Raw genomic sequence first — 16,242 nt, forward strand, 5'->3', positions numbered from 1 at the left:
CTCTAATTGGCTGTACCCTACATTTTTCCAGCCAACCAGCCATGGGCTAACTGCTTCCTACATCCACCAGGGATGAGAAAACAACCAAAGAAAATAAACAGAGGAAGAGCCTGGGGCACTAGCCACTCCAGAAGAAATCCCAGGGCTCTGGGACTCATAGAGCAAAGACAAACATTTGGTCTTTCAGGCTCAGATGGTTTTTATCAGACAGTCCAGCCCCAGCCAGGAAGCCCGATGGACAGTTCCACCCCGGGGGATTAGGCCCCCACACTGATAAAACCAATGTCAAATTTACAGGCTTTAGGGAAGGAGGCTTAGCTCCTATCATGGAAGATTCTGGTTCTCATGTGAAAGATACTGTTGGTTTGGTTTTCAAGCTTTTGACTTGAGTCTGGAATCTCTTGCCTTCCCACAACCCCCAGTCAAATTGGAAATGGGAATGGGGATAATTTCCTCTGGAAAACCCCTCTGAAGGATCATTCATTTATTTGCACTTAAGAGAGCCATTCTGGAAATGCCTTCCCACTTTCTCAACCCTGATCATACTAACCTCTTGCCCTGCTTTCCCTCCAGAGAGGAACAGAGGCCAGAACAAGGGTGGAGAATTCTTTTGCCGAAATGGGTGGGGCATATTTCAGAAACCCCTAACCCACTCTGTGGCTTCTGCGGGACACCATTCCTTGCATCTTTTGCAACCCCGTTGAAAGAATACAAAATTATATACTCCAGGGGGCGATGTACAGTAATGAACGGAGGAAGCCCATGATAAACCTGGAGAAAAAATAAGAATATATTTTCAAACCAAAAAAGTTTCAAGTCACTAAAATGTGAGTCTTAAGAAATGGATCTCGAAGAGATTTGATGTGGCAGAAAGAGCCTTTAAAGCTGACCAGAGTGGGTTCAAATCCACTAACTAGTTACTATATCTGAGTCTTGATTTCCCCATCTATAAATGGAGAACTGAGGCACATATCTCAGAAGACCATTGTTGTAAGGATTAAGTGTAGTAATCAGTAAAGCTCCCAGCACTGTGCTTGGCACATAACAAATAGCTTAATGCCTGTTTGTTTCCCTCCTTACTAACAGTCCCTTGTCTATCGCTGAACATCCTCATCTGGAGAAGAAACACAAGTGGGCTCAAGTCACCCATGTACTGAGAAGAGAGCACTGTTTGGGGGAGATGGTCAGGATTCTGAATCCTGATTTCAGAATGATCTTACAGAGGGTCCACTTACACTTGCCTGGGCAAATCAATGTAAATTGGATCCTGTTGTCAGTGGAAGTCAAACCTTCTGTTTAAAACACTCTAATGACTTCTGTTTGCAATTGGAATGACACACCATCTTTGATCTGGTCCTTGTCTATTTTTCCTACTTCTCTGTGCTTCAGTCTTATTTTTTTTTAATATATTTTCCTACCTCAGGGCCTTTGCACTAGTTGTGGCCTAACTAGGAGGGCTCTTACCCCAGATATCCCTATGTCTGGCCCCTTCTTGTCATTTTGGTTTCAACTTAAAGGTCATTGTGTTTTATATTCAATATTATACTTAATTCCACCTCATGTATTCTTATTTACATTTTTGTTTATGAGTATACTAGCTCTATGAGTATACTAGATTTACCTGTCTTATTTGGCAACACCAGGAGAGTACCCCATTTACCATATACACGACATAAAAGTTTGTGGAATGAAAGAGTACCTCCTCCTTGGTTGGAGGAGCTTAGCCCAAAAGAGAGTTTAAGTCTACCATGAGATGTGGCCCAAACTTTTACAAGTTACCCATAAGACATTAGCCACTACAAGGTATTAGCCACTTAATATAGTAACCTGCCCTCATCCTTCATAGCAATAGATACACTTGAAATCATTAATCATTTGTTTAATGCCTCCTTCTAGGTAGTGATCGATCCAAGAGATGAAGCCCTCTGTCCCTGGTGCCCAGGAAAGTACTTGGCTAAGAGCACAGGGCATCCCCAACCCAAAGCATCCCTCTAATCCAACAGTGCAGATATTGAAATTCAGCCTCCTGGAAAGATGATGAGAACTTCACATTCCTTCCAGATTTGCCGCCTGGGTCCTCATGAGTGTTCTCTCTCCCAAGGCCAAGTTGCTTCCTGCCTCAACATGTCTCATATCCTTCCTTCAGATTCCCCACATTTGGGGAAGCAGAGTCCACCCCCTCCCACTTCCTCTCCCCATCCCCACCCCTGCCTCCCCTGGGGAGCTTTTGACCAGAGGATGAAAAGATATGATCAAAACGCTGTGCCTGTGAGCAGGAAGTTGAAACAGGATGAATGTCATAGACCCCCACCTCAGGCATGACCGGCCAGAGCTCAGCTGAGAGGGCCACTATATGCTGGGCGGGGGTGGGGGGTAGGAGAAGACTACCCTGATCTTGCTAACTGTGGCGGGGTAGTATGGGGTCACATTGGTCAGCATCAGGAAAGGGACTTGCCGAGCAGAACAGCTCTGCTACCTTGGCGACTCACCCACCTCCCTACTCCCGAGGCGGAGAACTCTTCATGAACATGCAGGAGACATGGGCCCCCCTCATGCTGGAATAACAGCTCCATCCCAGGGGTCTGAGCACACTCCTGCAAGCTCCATGGGCAGGGAGAGCCTGAGCACCCTCTGTTTCCTGGGGTCAGATGTCCGCCCCAACCCCCCGCCCCCCACTCCCCAGTGCACAGAGTGACGTGCTTGTCCTCATTTTTGCTGGAATCCTCAGAGATGCTTGTCGCACGAGTATCTCATTTTGACCTCATCCCAAACCAAGCCAGAGAATTAGCAGCTTAGGCAACTGCCAATGTGATTTGAAGCATCAATTCCCCAGGGGTTGGTGCACATCAGAAGGATTAGGGAGCTTTGTGAAGAGAGAGGCTCCAGCCCATCCTAGACATGTTGGATCAAAATCCCTGGGGTGAGGTCTGGGGGCTCTACTTTTGTCATTGGTTTTAAAGCTGCCCCAGGTACTTCTGCCCACCAATCAGATCAAATGTGGGAACCTGCAAAAGTAAGCTCACCCTTAACTTATCATAGGACCTGAGAGTCTATCTTTTGAGTAACTTCTTTGGACCTCCCAGAGCTCCCATGAGGTACTGTGGGCTCGTCGCCAGGTCCTGAGACAGAGTTTATCAGCTAATGGCTCGACCTCAGCTGCCGGACAAGACTCTGCAGGCATCTACTTTTTCAATAGCACCTATTAAGCATGCTTCTCCTCTGGGGACACAGTGGTAAACCAAACACACAAAGCTCCCTGTCCTCATGGAGGTTACCTTTATAGAAGAGAGAGAAAGAGACAAAAATCAGGTGGAATAAAGAAAATATATAAGGTATTAGATGGACATAAAAGCTAAGGAGGAGCAGCAAACCCAAGAAGGGGCAGGGATGGTGCAGGTGTGGAAAGCCTGTGGGTCTGCGTGCATGGCCACACAAGTTGAAATAGCCTGGTCTCACTGAGAAGGTGACACTTAAGTGAAGACTTTTGAGCCAAGGAGCAGGACAATCTACTTTAATACTCTCGGTCTGGCTGTTGGGAATAGACTGAAAAAAAGGCAAGAGAAAAACAAGGAGACCAGAGTAATCCAAGTGAGAGGTGGTGAGGATGAATTAATTTTCTGTTGCTGAAGATTGGTGGCTTAAGGCCACACACAGGGGCGCCTGGGTGGCTCAGTTGGTTAGGGTTCTGACTCTTGGTTTCAGCTTAGGTCACAATCTCAGGGACATAAGATCAAGCCCTGCATAGGGCTCGGTGCTCAGCACGGAGTCTGCTCAAGATTCTCTCTCCTTCTGCCTTTCCCTCCCCCTTTGCCCCTCCCCCTGCTCGCTCGCTCTCTGTCTCTCTCTCAAATAGATAAATAAATAAAATCTTAAAACAACAACACACACAAACACATTTATTCTCTTACACTTCTGGAAGCCAGAGGTCCAAAATAGGTTTCACTGGGCCAAGACCAAGTTGTTGGCAAGGCCACATTCCCTCCAGAGGCTCCAGGGGAGAATCTGTGTCCTCACCTTCTCCAGCTTCTAGAGCTGCATCGCTTGCCTTCCTGGGCTTATGACCCTTCTTTCCATCTTCAAGGCCAACAGTGGAGCATCTTCAAATCTCTCTCTGCTCTGTCTTTACATTATCTTCTCTCTTCTGTGTTAAATCTCCCTCTGCCTCCCTCTTGTAAGGACACTTGTTATTACCTTAGGGCTCACCTAGATCATGTAGGATAATTTCAAGATCCTTTGCTCAATCACATCTGCATATATGTTGCCATATAAGGTAACATTCACAGGTCCCACAGATTAGGACCTGGTTATCTTTGGGCGCCACTATTTAACCTACCAAAGGAGGCTTGGACCAGCAGAGACTTGATGGAAATGGTGAAAAACGAGCAGATTCTTGGATTTGTTTTGAAGCTGGAATCAATTGGGTACCTTTTAGGTCGAATGTGGGATGTGAGAGAAAGGGAGGGGTCCAGGAAAATTCCCAGGCTTTGACCTGAGTAATTGTGAGAAGAGAGTTTCCATTTCCTGAAATGAAAAAGACTACAGGAAGACTATAGGAAAAGCATTTTGCGGGGTATGAGGATTGGCTGATTTACTCATTGATTGATGTCAGAGGGTTTGGGTGCCCATGGACATTTTAGATTTGGGATCCCCACTAAATAGGCATATTGAAAAGGCTGCTGGATATATGAGTTTGAAGTTCAGGAGAGAAGTTATGCCCCAGGTATTAATTTGGGAGCCTTCGGTCTGTCTCTAATGCTTTGAAATTGAGTGAAATCATTAAGAGTATGAGTGTAGCTAGAAAAAAGAAGAGGTCCAAGGATTGAGGCCTGGGGGACTCCAATGGGTCAAGGTTAGGGACATGAGAAAGAACCAGCACAAGAAGACCAAAAATTGCAGCTGCTGAGGTAGGAGGAAACCAAGAGAGGGTCGTCTCCTGGGGGCCAGGCGAAGACAGGAAACGGGGTTTGGGGGTGGGGGTGGGAAGGACAGCTAAGTCCCTGCACGAGATGGATACGTATGGGATGGAGGGCGCACCTTACCAACTCTAGAACATGGCATCTCTCCCCACCCCCAGACGCACACCCACACAGATACCCTCTAGCATGAAAATCAAGCCCGGTGTCCTAGGGTCTAGGCAAAGGAGCAGAAAAGATCTGCAGTCTCTGACCCGAACTCCACAGACGTGCAGCTTGGATGTGGTTAAGCTGTATGTCTTGTCCTGTAGACCCTGTCTCCCTCGCTCCATCTGCGATTCCCAGGGGGCAAGTCTGTCACCTGTTTCTGGAAAAAGAAAACATCTCAGGCAGCAAGGTCTCCATCTGCTTGCCACCCACTGAGCCACCTGGCACTGTTACTGATTGAGTGCTCAGATCATCAGCTCCTGAGTGGGAAGCAGCAGCTGTACTAATGTCACCCATAGGGTGTCACCGTAGGGTGACATCCCCCGCGAGGCCGGACTCCAGGCGGAACCGTTGTTTTCAGGCTTTCACTGAGAATGCTCACTTTAAATAGCCCTCTTAGTTCATTCATCGCTTATGGAACATCTACCAAGTCCTCAGAATCAAATTGAAGGCAGATCCTACATTACGCCATGTACACCAGGTATCTTGAGTCATCTACCAAGAGAGGCAGTTGAGGAATGTTCGTGTATACCAGCTTGGATAGATTCCCTCCCCTCTTCCCCCCCCCCCCCCCGGTCCTCTCCTCTCCTCCCCCTTCTCTTTTCTCTTTCTCCACCCTACCACTTCCCCCGGAGTTTTAAGCAGTACTTAGACCCCTGGTCCTCAAGCTGGTTGCATATTGGAATCACCTGGGAAATTTAGACAAACTATTGATGCCTGGGTTCCATTCTCCGAGATTCTGACTTTCACTGCTCTTAGGTGCGAGTTGGGCTTTGAGAGTGTTAAAAGCTCTCAGGTGATTCTCACGTGCAGCCAAGTTTGAGAACCAGTGCCTCGGGTTACCTTCTGAGTAGCGAATCCCAGTGCAATATTCTAAAGCTGTGGAGGAGGAGTGGCTTTACCTCCAGCTCCTTGCCCTGCCTCTCCCTAACATTCCTGGTTTATAGGACAAATGCTTGGTGCCTGTTTGCCCCACCTGAGCACTACCGACAGATGCAGCATGCGGTATAATGCTCTGTCTCTTCCAAATGGCATGATCCAATGGGGACTCTGATATTCTATACCTGGCTTCTAACTTCTCTCCACAGCTTCCCTCCCAGGGCACCTTCAGCCAGCTTTCTGTGTCAGCAACATCAGAGTTCCAGCTGCAACTCTAGCCCCAGTTGTAAGCAATGGGAGAAGTAGGGGAAAGGTGGCTGGAAATACCCAAGGGCATGTGCACACATGCTCGGGCGCACACATACGTACGCAAACATAATCAATGAATCAGACTGCGAAGTGGAATTCTGCTCGTATCGAAGTTGTCTGATAGAGAAGAGGTGGCCACAGTGCTCCCTAATGTCTGTTTCTGTGGCACTTATTAGGAGGAAAAACCTGGGTCCCTTGCCACCAGAGCGGGTCTTGCACAATGAGCTGCCCTGCTTAGAAGCAACCTGTCTCCCCCTCCCTTCTCTCCGCATCTGGGATCCTTAATTGGCAAGATCGAAACAGTAATATGCCCGGGCGAGATCCAAGTCTATTAAATGCCGTAACTTTCAAGCTTTTTGAAAATAAAAATTGGCCCGAGTTTCCAGAAAGCAACTTGGTAATAGGCCTTAAGACTTTGAAATCTGTTCAGTGTATATCCTTTCATCTAATCATTTTACTTCTTATCCTAAGGAAATAGAGATGTGGCAAAAGATTTATATATAAAGATCTTCAACAAAGTGTTATGTATACTTGCAAAAAATCAGAAGTAACTGTACACATTCTATAATACAAGGTTGGTTTAATATATCATGTATATCATAGTACAGACAATGAAATAATCAGACTGTTAAAACTTAATTTTTTCAAGTAATTTTTAACAATGTGAAAAAATGCTCACAATATAATACTAAATAAAAAATACAGATAAAATGATTAATTTTTCAGTGTAATCCAGTTGTAGGTATATACACTTATTTATAAAGAAGGAAACACTGGACAGAACACACTATGTTAAGAGTAGTTATCCGGATTGTGCGGTTGTGATTGATTTTTTTTCCCTGAATTTCCCAAGCTTGTACTGTGTGTATAACCAGAAAAAATAATTTTTTCTTCATGAAAAGGTTTCATTTCTCATTAGGGCAGCAAGCATTTATCAGAGGCTGATCTCAGAAGTGACCCCATAGTGATATTCTTTCTATCACTGCCTGTGGGCACACAGGCGTTCCAAGCCCTTCCATGCTCTTCATCACCCTTGAGTCCCCAGCAGCTTTGACATGGGTGAGCCAGGGAGCATTCAGCCCTTCTCAATAGTCCGGCTGGGAGCGGGGGTACACTTGCTGGGCAACGGGACCTGTGTCGCCTGTGAGGGTATCTACCATGTAAGGACTATGTGTCATTCCTGTTACTCTTCGGCATAATGAACTCAATGGGAGCCTCAGGAATTGGAGATGCCCAGACATGCAGGAGCACATTTATTCATTCAGTCTAGAGGTATTTATTAAGCATCTTCTGTGGTGCCAGGCAAAGTTCCCACTCATTCCACTAACACTGTTACAGGTTGTTACTTGAAAGAGCTGACTGGTAGGGTTGAGAAGGCAAGCTTAGGACCAGAGCTTGGGGTTCCACATGGAAGATCATTCCACCTGCTAAGTAGTTGCTTAGTAGGGGTTGGAGTCATGGATGCACCAAACGATGCTCTCTTTGTTTTTTCAGATGGAGGTGATCGTCGGGGACTTTGGGATTGTGGTGGTGCCCCGGGACGCAGCTGACACAGACCGAATTATGAATCACTCCTCAATACTCCGCAAATACAAAGTGAGTCCTCCATCTCTTTGCTGCTCTAGCTCTGTGGTGTGTTCCTTCTCTGAGGGGCCTGTTGGGGTGGTGGGGGGAGGTGGTAGGGGGCAGCGGTGGTAGGGAAGAGTGAGGGCACCCGAGGAGTTTAAGTGTGAGGAGAGGGCAACCTGCTTTCTCTGCTCTGTCTCCAGAATAACATTATGGTGGTGAAGGATGACATCAACCATCCCATGTCTGTTGTCAGCTCAACCAAGAGCAGGTACGTTTAACAGCCAGAGGGACCTTGGTCAAATGGGCTTACAAGTTTTAATACAACTGACTCTTACCATTTGCTGACACCTGCTGCCTGGCATTTAGCCTTCTTTGGGGACCTCATGTATTTGTCCCCAGTTATCTACTTTTTTTTTTTGGAGAGAGAGAGAGAGTGCACGAGTGGGGGGCGGGGAGGGGCAGGGGGAGAGGGAGAGAGAGAGAGAGAATCTTAAGCAGGTTCCACACCCAGCGCAGAGCCCAACATGGGGCTCGATCTCACAACCCTGAAATCATGACCTGAGCCAAAATCAAGAGTCAGACATTCAACTGACTGAGCCACCCAGGTGCCCCCTCAGTCATTTACTTTTAAAGAGGGAGGTGGGTCATCAGCTAGTTTTACCTAGTTCTCGGGAGGAAGAGGATGTTTTTAGTTTGAGACTCTTTAGTTTGAGGTGTTTATTGTATTAATGAGAGTATAGGCTAAGCTGCCATAACAAAAAGAGCCCAAATAGTCATAGTTTAAATAAGAGAAATGTTTATTTCCCTCTTACTGAAGTCAAAAGAGATTGAATCTCTGACCTCTTTCACGTGAAGCCTCTTATCTGTGGGTCCCCAGCTGCTGCCGTGACCGCTGGAAAGGGCAGGAGCTTTGTCTTTTAAAAGGTGACTCATCATTGTACGTGTCACTCCCCCGCTGCACCCCATGGGCTCAGCCCCAGTCGCGCGGCCATAGCTTGCCGCAAGGGAGGCTGAAACATGGACTTTATGTGCCCAGCTTAAACTCAGGAGGTTCTATTCCTAAATAGAAGGAGAGAATGGATGCTAAGGACCAGGTAACAGTGTCCACCACAAGCTGCAACTGGAAGTGTCCAGTAGAATGGTGAGGTATATGAATGTAGAGGTCTGGAAGTGGAATAGAACCGAAAGCCATGAGCACATAGCTGTAAATTACGTTAAGAGTATGGCTGAGCTCACAGGGAGAGTCAGTAAGAAGAGAAGCATTTAAAAGAAGGCTAAGGAGCCGTCAGAGACCACCAGCCGTGCTGGCCCAAGAACCAAGGCAAGAGAGGGCACAAAGATGGGGAGCATTGTCATCTCTGTCACATAGTTCAGAGAAATCAGATGGGCCCAGCATTTTTAAAGGTCTACTGGACTTCCTCCCTGGAAGGTGATTATGTACACACTTCAAAGAGTAGCAGAGCATCAAACTGTGAGGTGAGAGCTGAAACCCAGTAACAAGGGCCAATGAGGGGAGAGGAGAAGGATTTGGTTCCAAACATGGCTGCACAATAAAACTACCCCACCAGCTTACACAAGCACACAAATTCCCGTGTCCCCTTGAATCCCACTGAATCAGAATCCGTGGTGGATGAGCCTAGGAATCTGCTTCCTGGGTGATTCTGATCAAGCTGGGATTGGCATTCGGAAACTACAGATACCGATCACTTTTTCCAGAAGCCTCGCTGTGAACTGCGCAGGGAGGCACTTAGGGACCTAGCTTGCTTGCAAGATCAAGACAGTGTATGCACTGAAGAGGCTGTGAGCCAGCCTCTGAAGAGGTCTCACAGGGCAGGACTCAGCTGCCTTTTAGAATCTACATTTCTGGAGGAGTATGTGCATTTTTTACAAATAGCTCTGTGGGGCCTGACATTCCCAAGACCATCATATGAGCAGAGAATGGGAAGCAGCCAGACCAAGGCTGGAGCACAACTGTGGAGAAACCAAAGCGCCTCACTGGAACTCTCTCGTACCTGGTAGTGCCTTCCTCCTTCCTCCCTGCCTCAGAGGAGGTCACCTTCTTCTGTGTCAGGGCTCCTGTAGGAAGGAAAGAAGTGGTCCCTCGGGAGATTCACTTTCATGAGACCATGATGCAGAGAAACACGAAGGAAAAAAAATAAGAACAGTCAACACATTTAAATACCTACTGTGTGTTTGGGCTATTCTAAAGGCTTTGCATGACTCATTTAATCCTTTTATTTTTATTTTTTAATTCCTTTTAATAACTGAAGGAGATGGGCCCAAATATTCCCCTCATTTTTACAGAGGAGAAAACTGAAGAACAGAGGGGCTTAAATAACTTGCTTGAGGTCCCTGTGCTAGGAAATGGCAGAGCCAGGATGGAATGGAGTCACCAGGCTGGGGGAGGAATTCTGGGGCAGGCGAGCTTTTCCCAAGAGGGAAGCCATTTATGGAGCCTAAGCAAAGGCAGAGACTGGGGTGTTGGGTAAACCCTTTCCCTGAAAGAGGTGGGCAGGCCCGTCCTTCGGCCTTGGTCAAGGAAGGCGTCGTCTGACCACCGTCTCTTCTCCTCCAGGCTGGCCCTGCAGCACGGGGACGGCCACGTGGTGGATTACCTGTCGCAGCCGGTCATCGACTACATTCTCAAGAGCCAGCTCTACATCAACGCCTCGGGCTAGCAGCCACACGGCCGCACGCTCCACTCTGCCCTCGTCCTCCGCCAACACACTGGCCCCTCCAGGCTCTGTCAGTCCCCCCGTTTTTCTCCTGCCTCTCTGTTTCTCCATCTCCTCATCTTGACTGTTCTCCCCACTTGCTGACTCAACCCTCCACAGTGTGGGGGACCTGCAGAGAACCACAGCATACCCTCTTCAGCAGTCGTCTTTGGACAGACTTTCCTCTAGTCTCTGGGTTGGGGGTGGGTGAGGGAACAGGGGTGGGAGTTGGGGGAAGCGCAGTCCCTGGAGACGTGCTGGTGTCTGTCTCCCAGCATGCTCTAGAGAGCGGCTCCGGGGCCCGTCCTCCCAGCATGCTCTGGGGAGGCGGCTCTGGCTCTCGCCTTCCCAGCATGCCCTTTACCACGAAGGGCTATTTTTTTCTTTCTTTTCTTCTCTTTCTTCTCTTGTTTTTTGTTTTTTTGTTTTGTTTTGTTGTTGTTGTTGTTGTTCACTCCTCATAGAATTTGGATGAAATCTGTGTCTGTGGTTCTTTATGTTTGTAGTCTTGACGCATTCCTGTGGTGGTAACTTCCCGTTCGATAGGATAGTAGCCAGCCTCAGCGTGAGAGCCACACCCGGTAAAGAAGGCCAAGCCGCCTCCACCTTCCCAACACCCCCCACCTGCCCACTCACGCCCCACAAACCCCCACGCACAGCAGCTGCCGACTAGGCTAAGGACTGAGGCTTTCAGGTTCCAAAACCTGGGAGGCAGGTCTGGGAATAGTAGGGTTTCTCAGAAGAATTTGTGTCCATTTCCTTAATTTCAGAAGACCATTGTCCCGATGCTCTGGGCCTGTGATCACGCAGATCCAGTCCATCCTCATGTCCTGGTGGCATCTGTATGGTTCTTCCTTTGGGTTGTGACTAATGGCAGAGTGGGTTCCCTGCCAGCCCAGCATTTCCAAGAAACCTTCAGGTCACCACCTAAGCCCTTGGAGGTCCTACCTAGCCACATTCCTGCATCTGAGAAGAATCACCTATTCAAGGCCAAATCCTAATAATGCAGCCATTTCTGAAATAAAACATGCTAGGAATTCACTCAACCCTAGAGATCTTTGCTAATTAGAATTATTTCTTGCCTGTTTGGCTGGGAAATTTTTCTGTCATGATGTAAGTCCAAGATGACCAAGGAGAGAGAGGCTTGTTGCCCTGAAGGGAATTGATGGTTCTCACCCACTCTCACCGCAGTGCCTGAGGTCAGTTTCTTCTTGAGACACAGTACCTCAGCCTTGTTTCTGGAGCTGGTCATATCTCCTGCAGAGCCCAGAACCACAGTCATTGCCTGAGGAATTCTGTCTGGCAGGGGAGTGGGTTCACAGAACAGAGATCATGGTTGGGAGGGCACTAAATTGTTTCATCCTTTTTCGAATTTCTTACCTTCCTCTGCTGTTCCTGGAAACAGTTCTGACAGACTGTTCTAGTTGTTCAGGTCTCACTCATGCCCTGTTTTGAGAGCCAAAAGGAAATTATTCTCTTATGCTCTGTGTCTCTCATCTAGTCCCTGGCTCTTGGGCTTTTGGTTGTCTTCATGGAATGGGTCCCTGAGCAACAGGATATTTTTATCAAAATCTAGTACCAGTTATGGCCAGGAGGGGTGGGGTGAGACCTGACATCGGGGACACCATTCTTCTGTACATATTTCACATCTGTGACAGTCTTCCATAGCCTCCAGGAAAAGGAACTGGATTCAACAGAAGAGCATGTTCAAGTAGCATCCAGGAGCGTATTATTCCTTTTGGATTATGGAAATAACCTTCAGAGGGGGGAATGAATAACCTATTCTTGGGTCTCAATGTTTGGTTAAAGATCATGGAATCATAAATGAAAAAAAAAAAAAAACCCTTCAGAGATTAGTTGATTCAACATTCTCCTTTAAAAGATGAGGGAGCAGAGATCCACTGGATTAAATGGCTGGTCCAAGGTTACACAGCAAGTGTAGAGCCTGGCAAAAGGATATTGTTTCCCTGACCCTTAGGGCATCGTACCGCATGATCTCTGTCCCCCAGTTCCCCATAATACTGACCAGGTAACGTGTGGCTTCTACTCTTTTCAGCCCTTATCTGGCATCTTTCTCTTAAATTATGTCTCACCCAGGTGCTCCTACAGATGGCACTGCACATGCCAGTCTTGAGGGAGGAGGGGTGTGATGGGGAGCAAGGCCATAGTTAGGTTTCCCTCAGAAATCGAGATCTCAGCAGCTTAAAGAAAATCCCATATAGTGACCCTCTGAATCCAAGAAAGGATGCTCTATGGAAGGCTAGGAAAGACCTCGAGTGCTCAAGATGACACTTGATGAGACAGAGACAGAGACAGAGAGACAGAAGAGACTTTGGGCAAAGCAATCCTAAGCCAGGAAAAGAAAAGAGGGAAACGGATCCCGAGGGGAACATGACATTTTCAAGGATGTGAAGGTTATCTACGGTTAGAGTTTATTATGAGGATCTACATGAGCAGATCCAAGAGAAACCAAACATTTTTTGTCTCTTTGATGCACCCCATTACTCTGCTGGGTTCTGTGGTCAGGCTGCGTTTAGTCCACAGCCCATGAGAGGGAACCGGGCTGGCTGTATGCAGTTGGTGTGGGGGTGGGAAGGTGCACAGGAAGGAAAAGAACAGGGTCATTAGAAGATGTCTGGCATGAAATGGGGCAGATCTTATCTTGGTGGATCGCAGGGATTGTATTAAAATAGCTTTCCTTAAATATAAGAAAAAGTGAATTTCCTTTTGGGTAGAATTGTCCATTCCCCAACCTGCGCCATTCTTCATTTGCTAGGGGGAGGGTAGAGCCCCCTCTCTCAGTCCAGGGCAGGACATTGTGGCTGTGATCCTGCAAAGGGTAGCACCAGAAAGTTTCAGAGTCTGAAGTAGTGCCCCAGGTGCCATGAGGATGACCTCTAGTCCCTGACTTCCCCTCTGCGGTCCCCCTTCTTCCTCCAAAGGCCAACTCAAGGCTGGCATGGCTCTGAGATTGGGAGAAAGGCATGGGCTGCAATGATCATGTTAAGAGGGGTCAGGAGCCTCATTTCCTGCCTACCAATGAAAAACATCTGTCCCACTCTTCTGAAAGTGGCTGATATGAGTAAGAACAGGCAGGAGGGAAACCCTTTGTGCCAATGACTCTTCTTCAGTGAGTGGCCCTCTGGGGAGCCCTGTGCTGCTACCCGACAGGCTACCCGGTACCTCATTTGCCGCCCCCTCCCCCAGGCAGTCTCTGGGGCCTTCTTGCTTTCATTTTCCTTGAATGTACATAGGAACAGGGGAGGAAAGTCTCTTACTGAAGTGCCTGAAACCCAGAGCTAGAGCTTCTAGAGACGCTCTTCTTCCATCTCCACGTGGCAAAACTTCCCAGCGTTTTCTGGTCTCATACTTAAGCTTCTCAGAAAGAATAGAAGAACTCGCTGTTCTAATTAAGTAGAAAGTGAGACTCAGTAATCAAACTGCAGCAAAAGGCAGAGAATTATAGGGAGAGATGACTGTATTTTAACAACCCAAATCTACTCTCTCAAACTGCTATAAACACACACTTTAGGGGACTAAGAGAGAGAAGCATGTTATTGTAATTCTCTTCATCAAAAGAGTGATGCAAAAATCCGTAGAATATGAAAAGCTCAGGATCTCTCCCAAGGTACCGCAGGAAGGCCTACAGGTGAGATGGGGAGGATGGAAACAGGGACTGATTTTGTAGCTCTTCCAATTAGGATACCCGAGGAATAGCATTCTGGTGAAGGAGACCATGCTCTCGGTCAGATTCATCCGGTCTACACCTTTCTAGAGCTGCCCAGTGAACTCAATTCTTTATGTGGTTTCTTGGTCGTGTCAGTTTGGGTGTCCTATTAGCCTGTTCTAGTTACTTGGGAATGAGCTACACTCTTTCCCTTCAGTCTAGCCCAGGTCCAGAACTCAGTTTGATCCAAACAGTCTCAAGGATTGGCATGGGGAGGGGGGAAGCTTTTTTTTTTTAATCGCTTTTGGTCACTGAACCTACCATTTTAAGAGTAAGATTTGCTTTATGAAAATCAATTCATTAATAAAAACTACATTGAAGTTGCAACACCATTTCATAGTGAAATATTTTGAGTAAAATTTTGTTGCTAGGATAGTCATGGACAAAAGTTTTATCAGCAAAATGTTTGAATTACATTAATAAATAAGACAATGCTACTAGTCCTGTGTCTGTCCAGAATCTTCTCTGCGAGTTGCAGAATTAATCAATTTTTTGTCATAGTCTTACTTGACGGGAGCCAACAGTTGCAAAAATGTTCTTAGAGCAGATTTTCTGCCTGGTTTAGCTGATGCCACATGTGCGATAGGAAAGCATGTACAGCCACGCCCAAGAATCATAGGTAGGGAAGAAGAATTAACAAATTTGTGAACTGTGCCTAAGAATTTTCAATTAAAGATTGAATCTTAGAACCTACCTAATCTTCATAGTCTCCTGTTGGTTAGCTTTGGCTCACTAATGAAATTAGTTCTTTACGAAGCAAAAATGTATTTGTAAAAACCAAACTTGTATAACTCACTTTTGGTATAAAAGATCTTAAGTAAGACAAATCATTAAACTCACAGTTTGGGCAGTGTAAACAAGCAAAAAAAATGAGTAATTTGTTAATTGCTCAGTTCTGCTCTATTCGCTCTTATTTCATTTGTAGTTGTGACATGCATTGTGTGTTGGTATAGATCCAAATGGTGGTTGTCGTTAGCTAGTATCAGTCGTGATTAAGATGGTAAAATAGCAATTCCCCTTTAGGCCCCTCATTTAGGACTTAGCCACTTGTTTGTCAGATTAGCTGTGCTTTTAAAAAAAAATCACTTTGGTCCTTACTATGTGTTTTGTTGTTATTGTTTAAGATTGGAATTAGTTAGCTTTGTGCGTGTCCATCTGGGTTTGGTGACCCATCATAGTGATGCTTGATATGTCTTGTAAATTGATTACTGGTGTTTACGTTTGCTATTTTGGCCACAAACCTAAACACTTTTTTCCTCTGTCCTGAGAGTATGTAATGTTGAAAGCTTGTTTAAAATTGGGTATAAACACTGGTTTAATTTGCTAACTTACATTAACTTATAAAATATATGTACTATGAGTTAATATACATGTACATACACACTTCTTCCCTTATGACCCATAAGTAAGCTTCAGGTCTTGGAATTTCTTAGGAAGTTCCATGTAGCCCATAGAATAAAGAAAGCAGGAAAAAAAAAAAAAAAACTAATCTCTATTTTCCAGGTGGCAAAATTGAGCCACAGCAAGAATCCACAACGCTCCCATGACCATGCAAAAACATTGAAAGAAGACATAATAAATATATCCCAGTCCTTGAGCCTCATTCCAAACATTGGACATTACTGAGTATCTTCTTCCCCTTTTCCCTGGCCTCCCAAGAGTACTGACAAGAAACCACATCCTGGGATAAGATCAGAAATACATCTGCTAAGAAGCCATGGCCTATGGGCAGGTTCATTCCTACCCCCCTCTCTAAACAGAAATCCCTATGAGTCAAAGTAGATGATGATATGCATAATGGCCTACCAGCAGCACAATTAATCAGAAAGCTCTCAGGGGAGAAGTTCAAAGGAGTTTTTCACTACCAGTTAGAAATACTGATGAGAACCCGGAAGGACAGCTCTCTTAACTTGACAGAGTAGGA

General features: G+C 46.3%; 1 protein-coding gene across 3 annotated transcripts in view; it reads left to right on the plus strand.

Moving 5' to 3' along the window:
* NMNAT2 (nicotinamide nucleotide adenylyltransferase 2) overlaps window positions 1-15,803 on the plus strand; it is a 184,238-nt gene extending 168,435 nt beyond the window's left edge. For all 3 annotated transcript variants that reach the window (XM_036076583.2, XM_036076564.2, XM_036076593.2), the window contains 3 exons: window positions 7,803-7,904; window positions 8,078-8,145; window positions 10,453-15,803. In XM_036076583.2, the coding sequence (XP_035932476.1) occupies window positions 7,803-7,904; window positions 8,078-8,145; window positions 10,453-10,555 (273 nt within the window). In that variant the 3' untranslated portion in view covers window positions 10,556-15,803. The remainder of the gene's footprint in view (window positions 1-7,802; window positions 7,905-8,077; window positions 8,146-10,452) is intronic.
* The last annotated feature ends 439 nt before the right edge of the window (window positions 15,804-16,242 follow it).

The sequence above is a fragment of the Halichoerus grypus genome, chromosome 7 (genome assembly GCF_964656455.1).
Source record: "Halichoerus grypus chromosome 7, mHalGry1.hap1.1, whole genome shotgun sequence".
NCBI lineage: Eukaryota > Metazoa > Chordata > Mammalia > Carnivora > Phocidae > Halichoerus > Halichoerus grypus.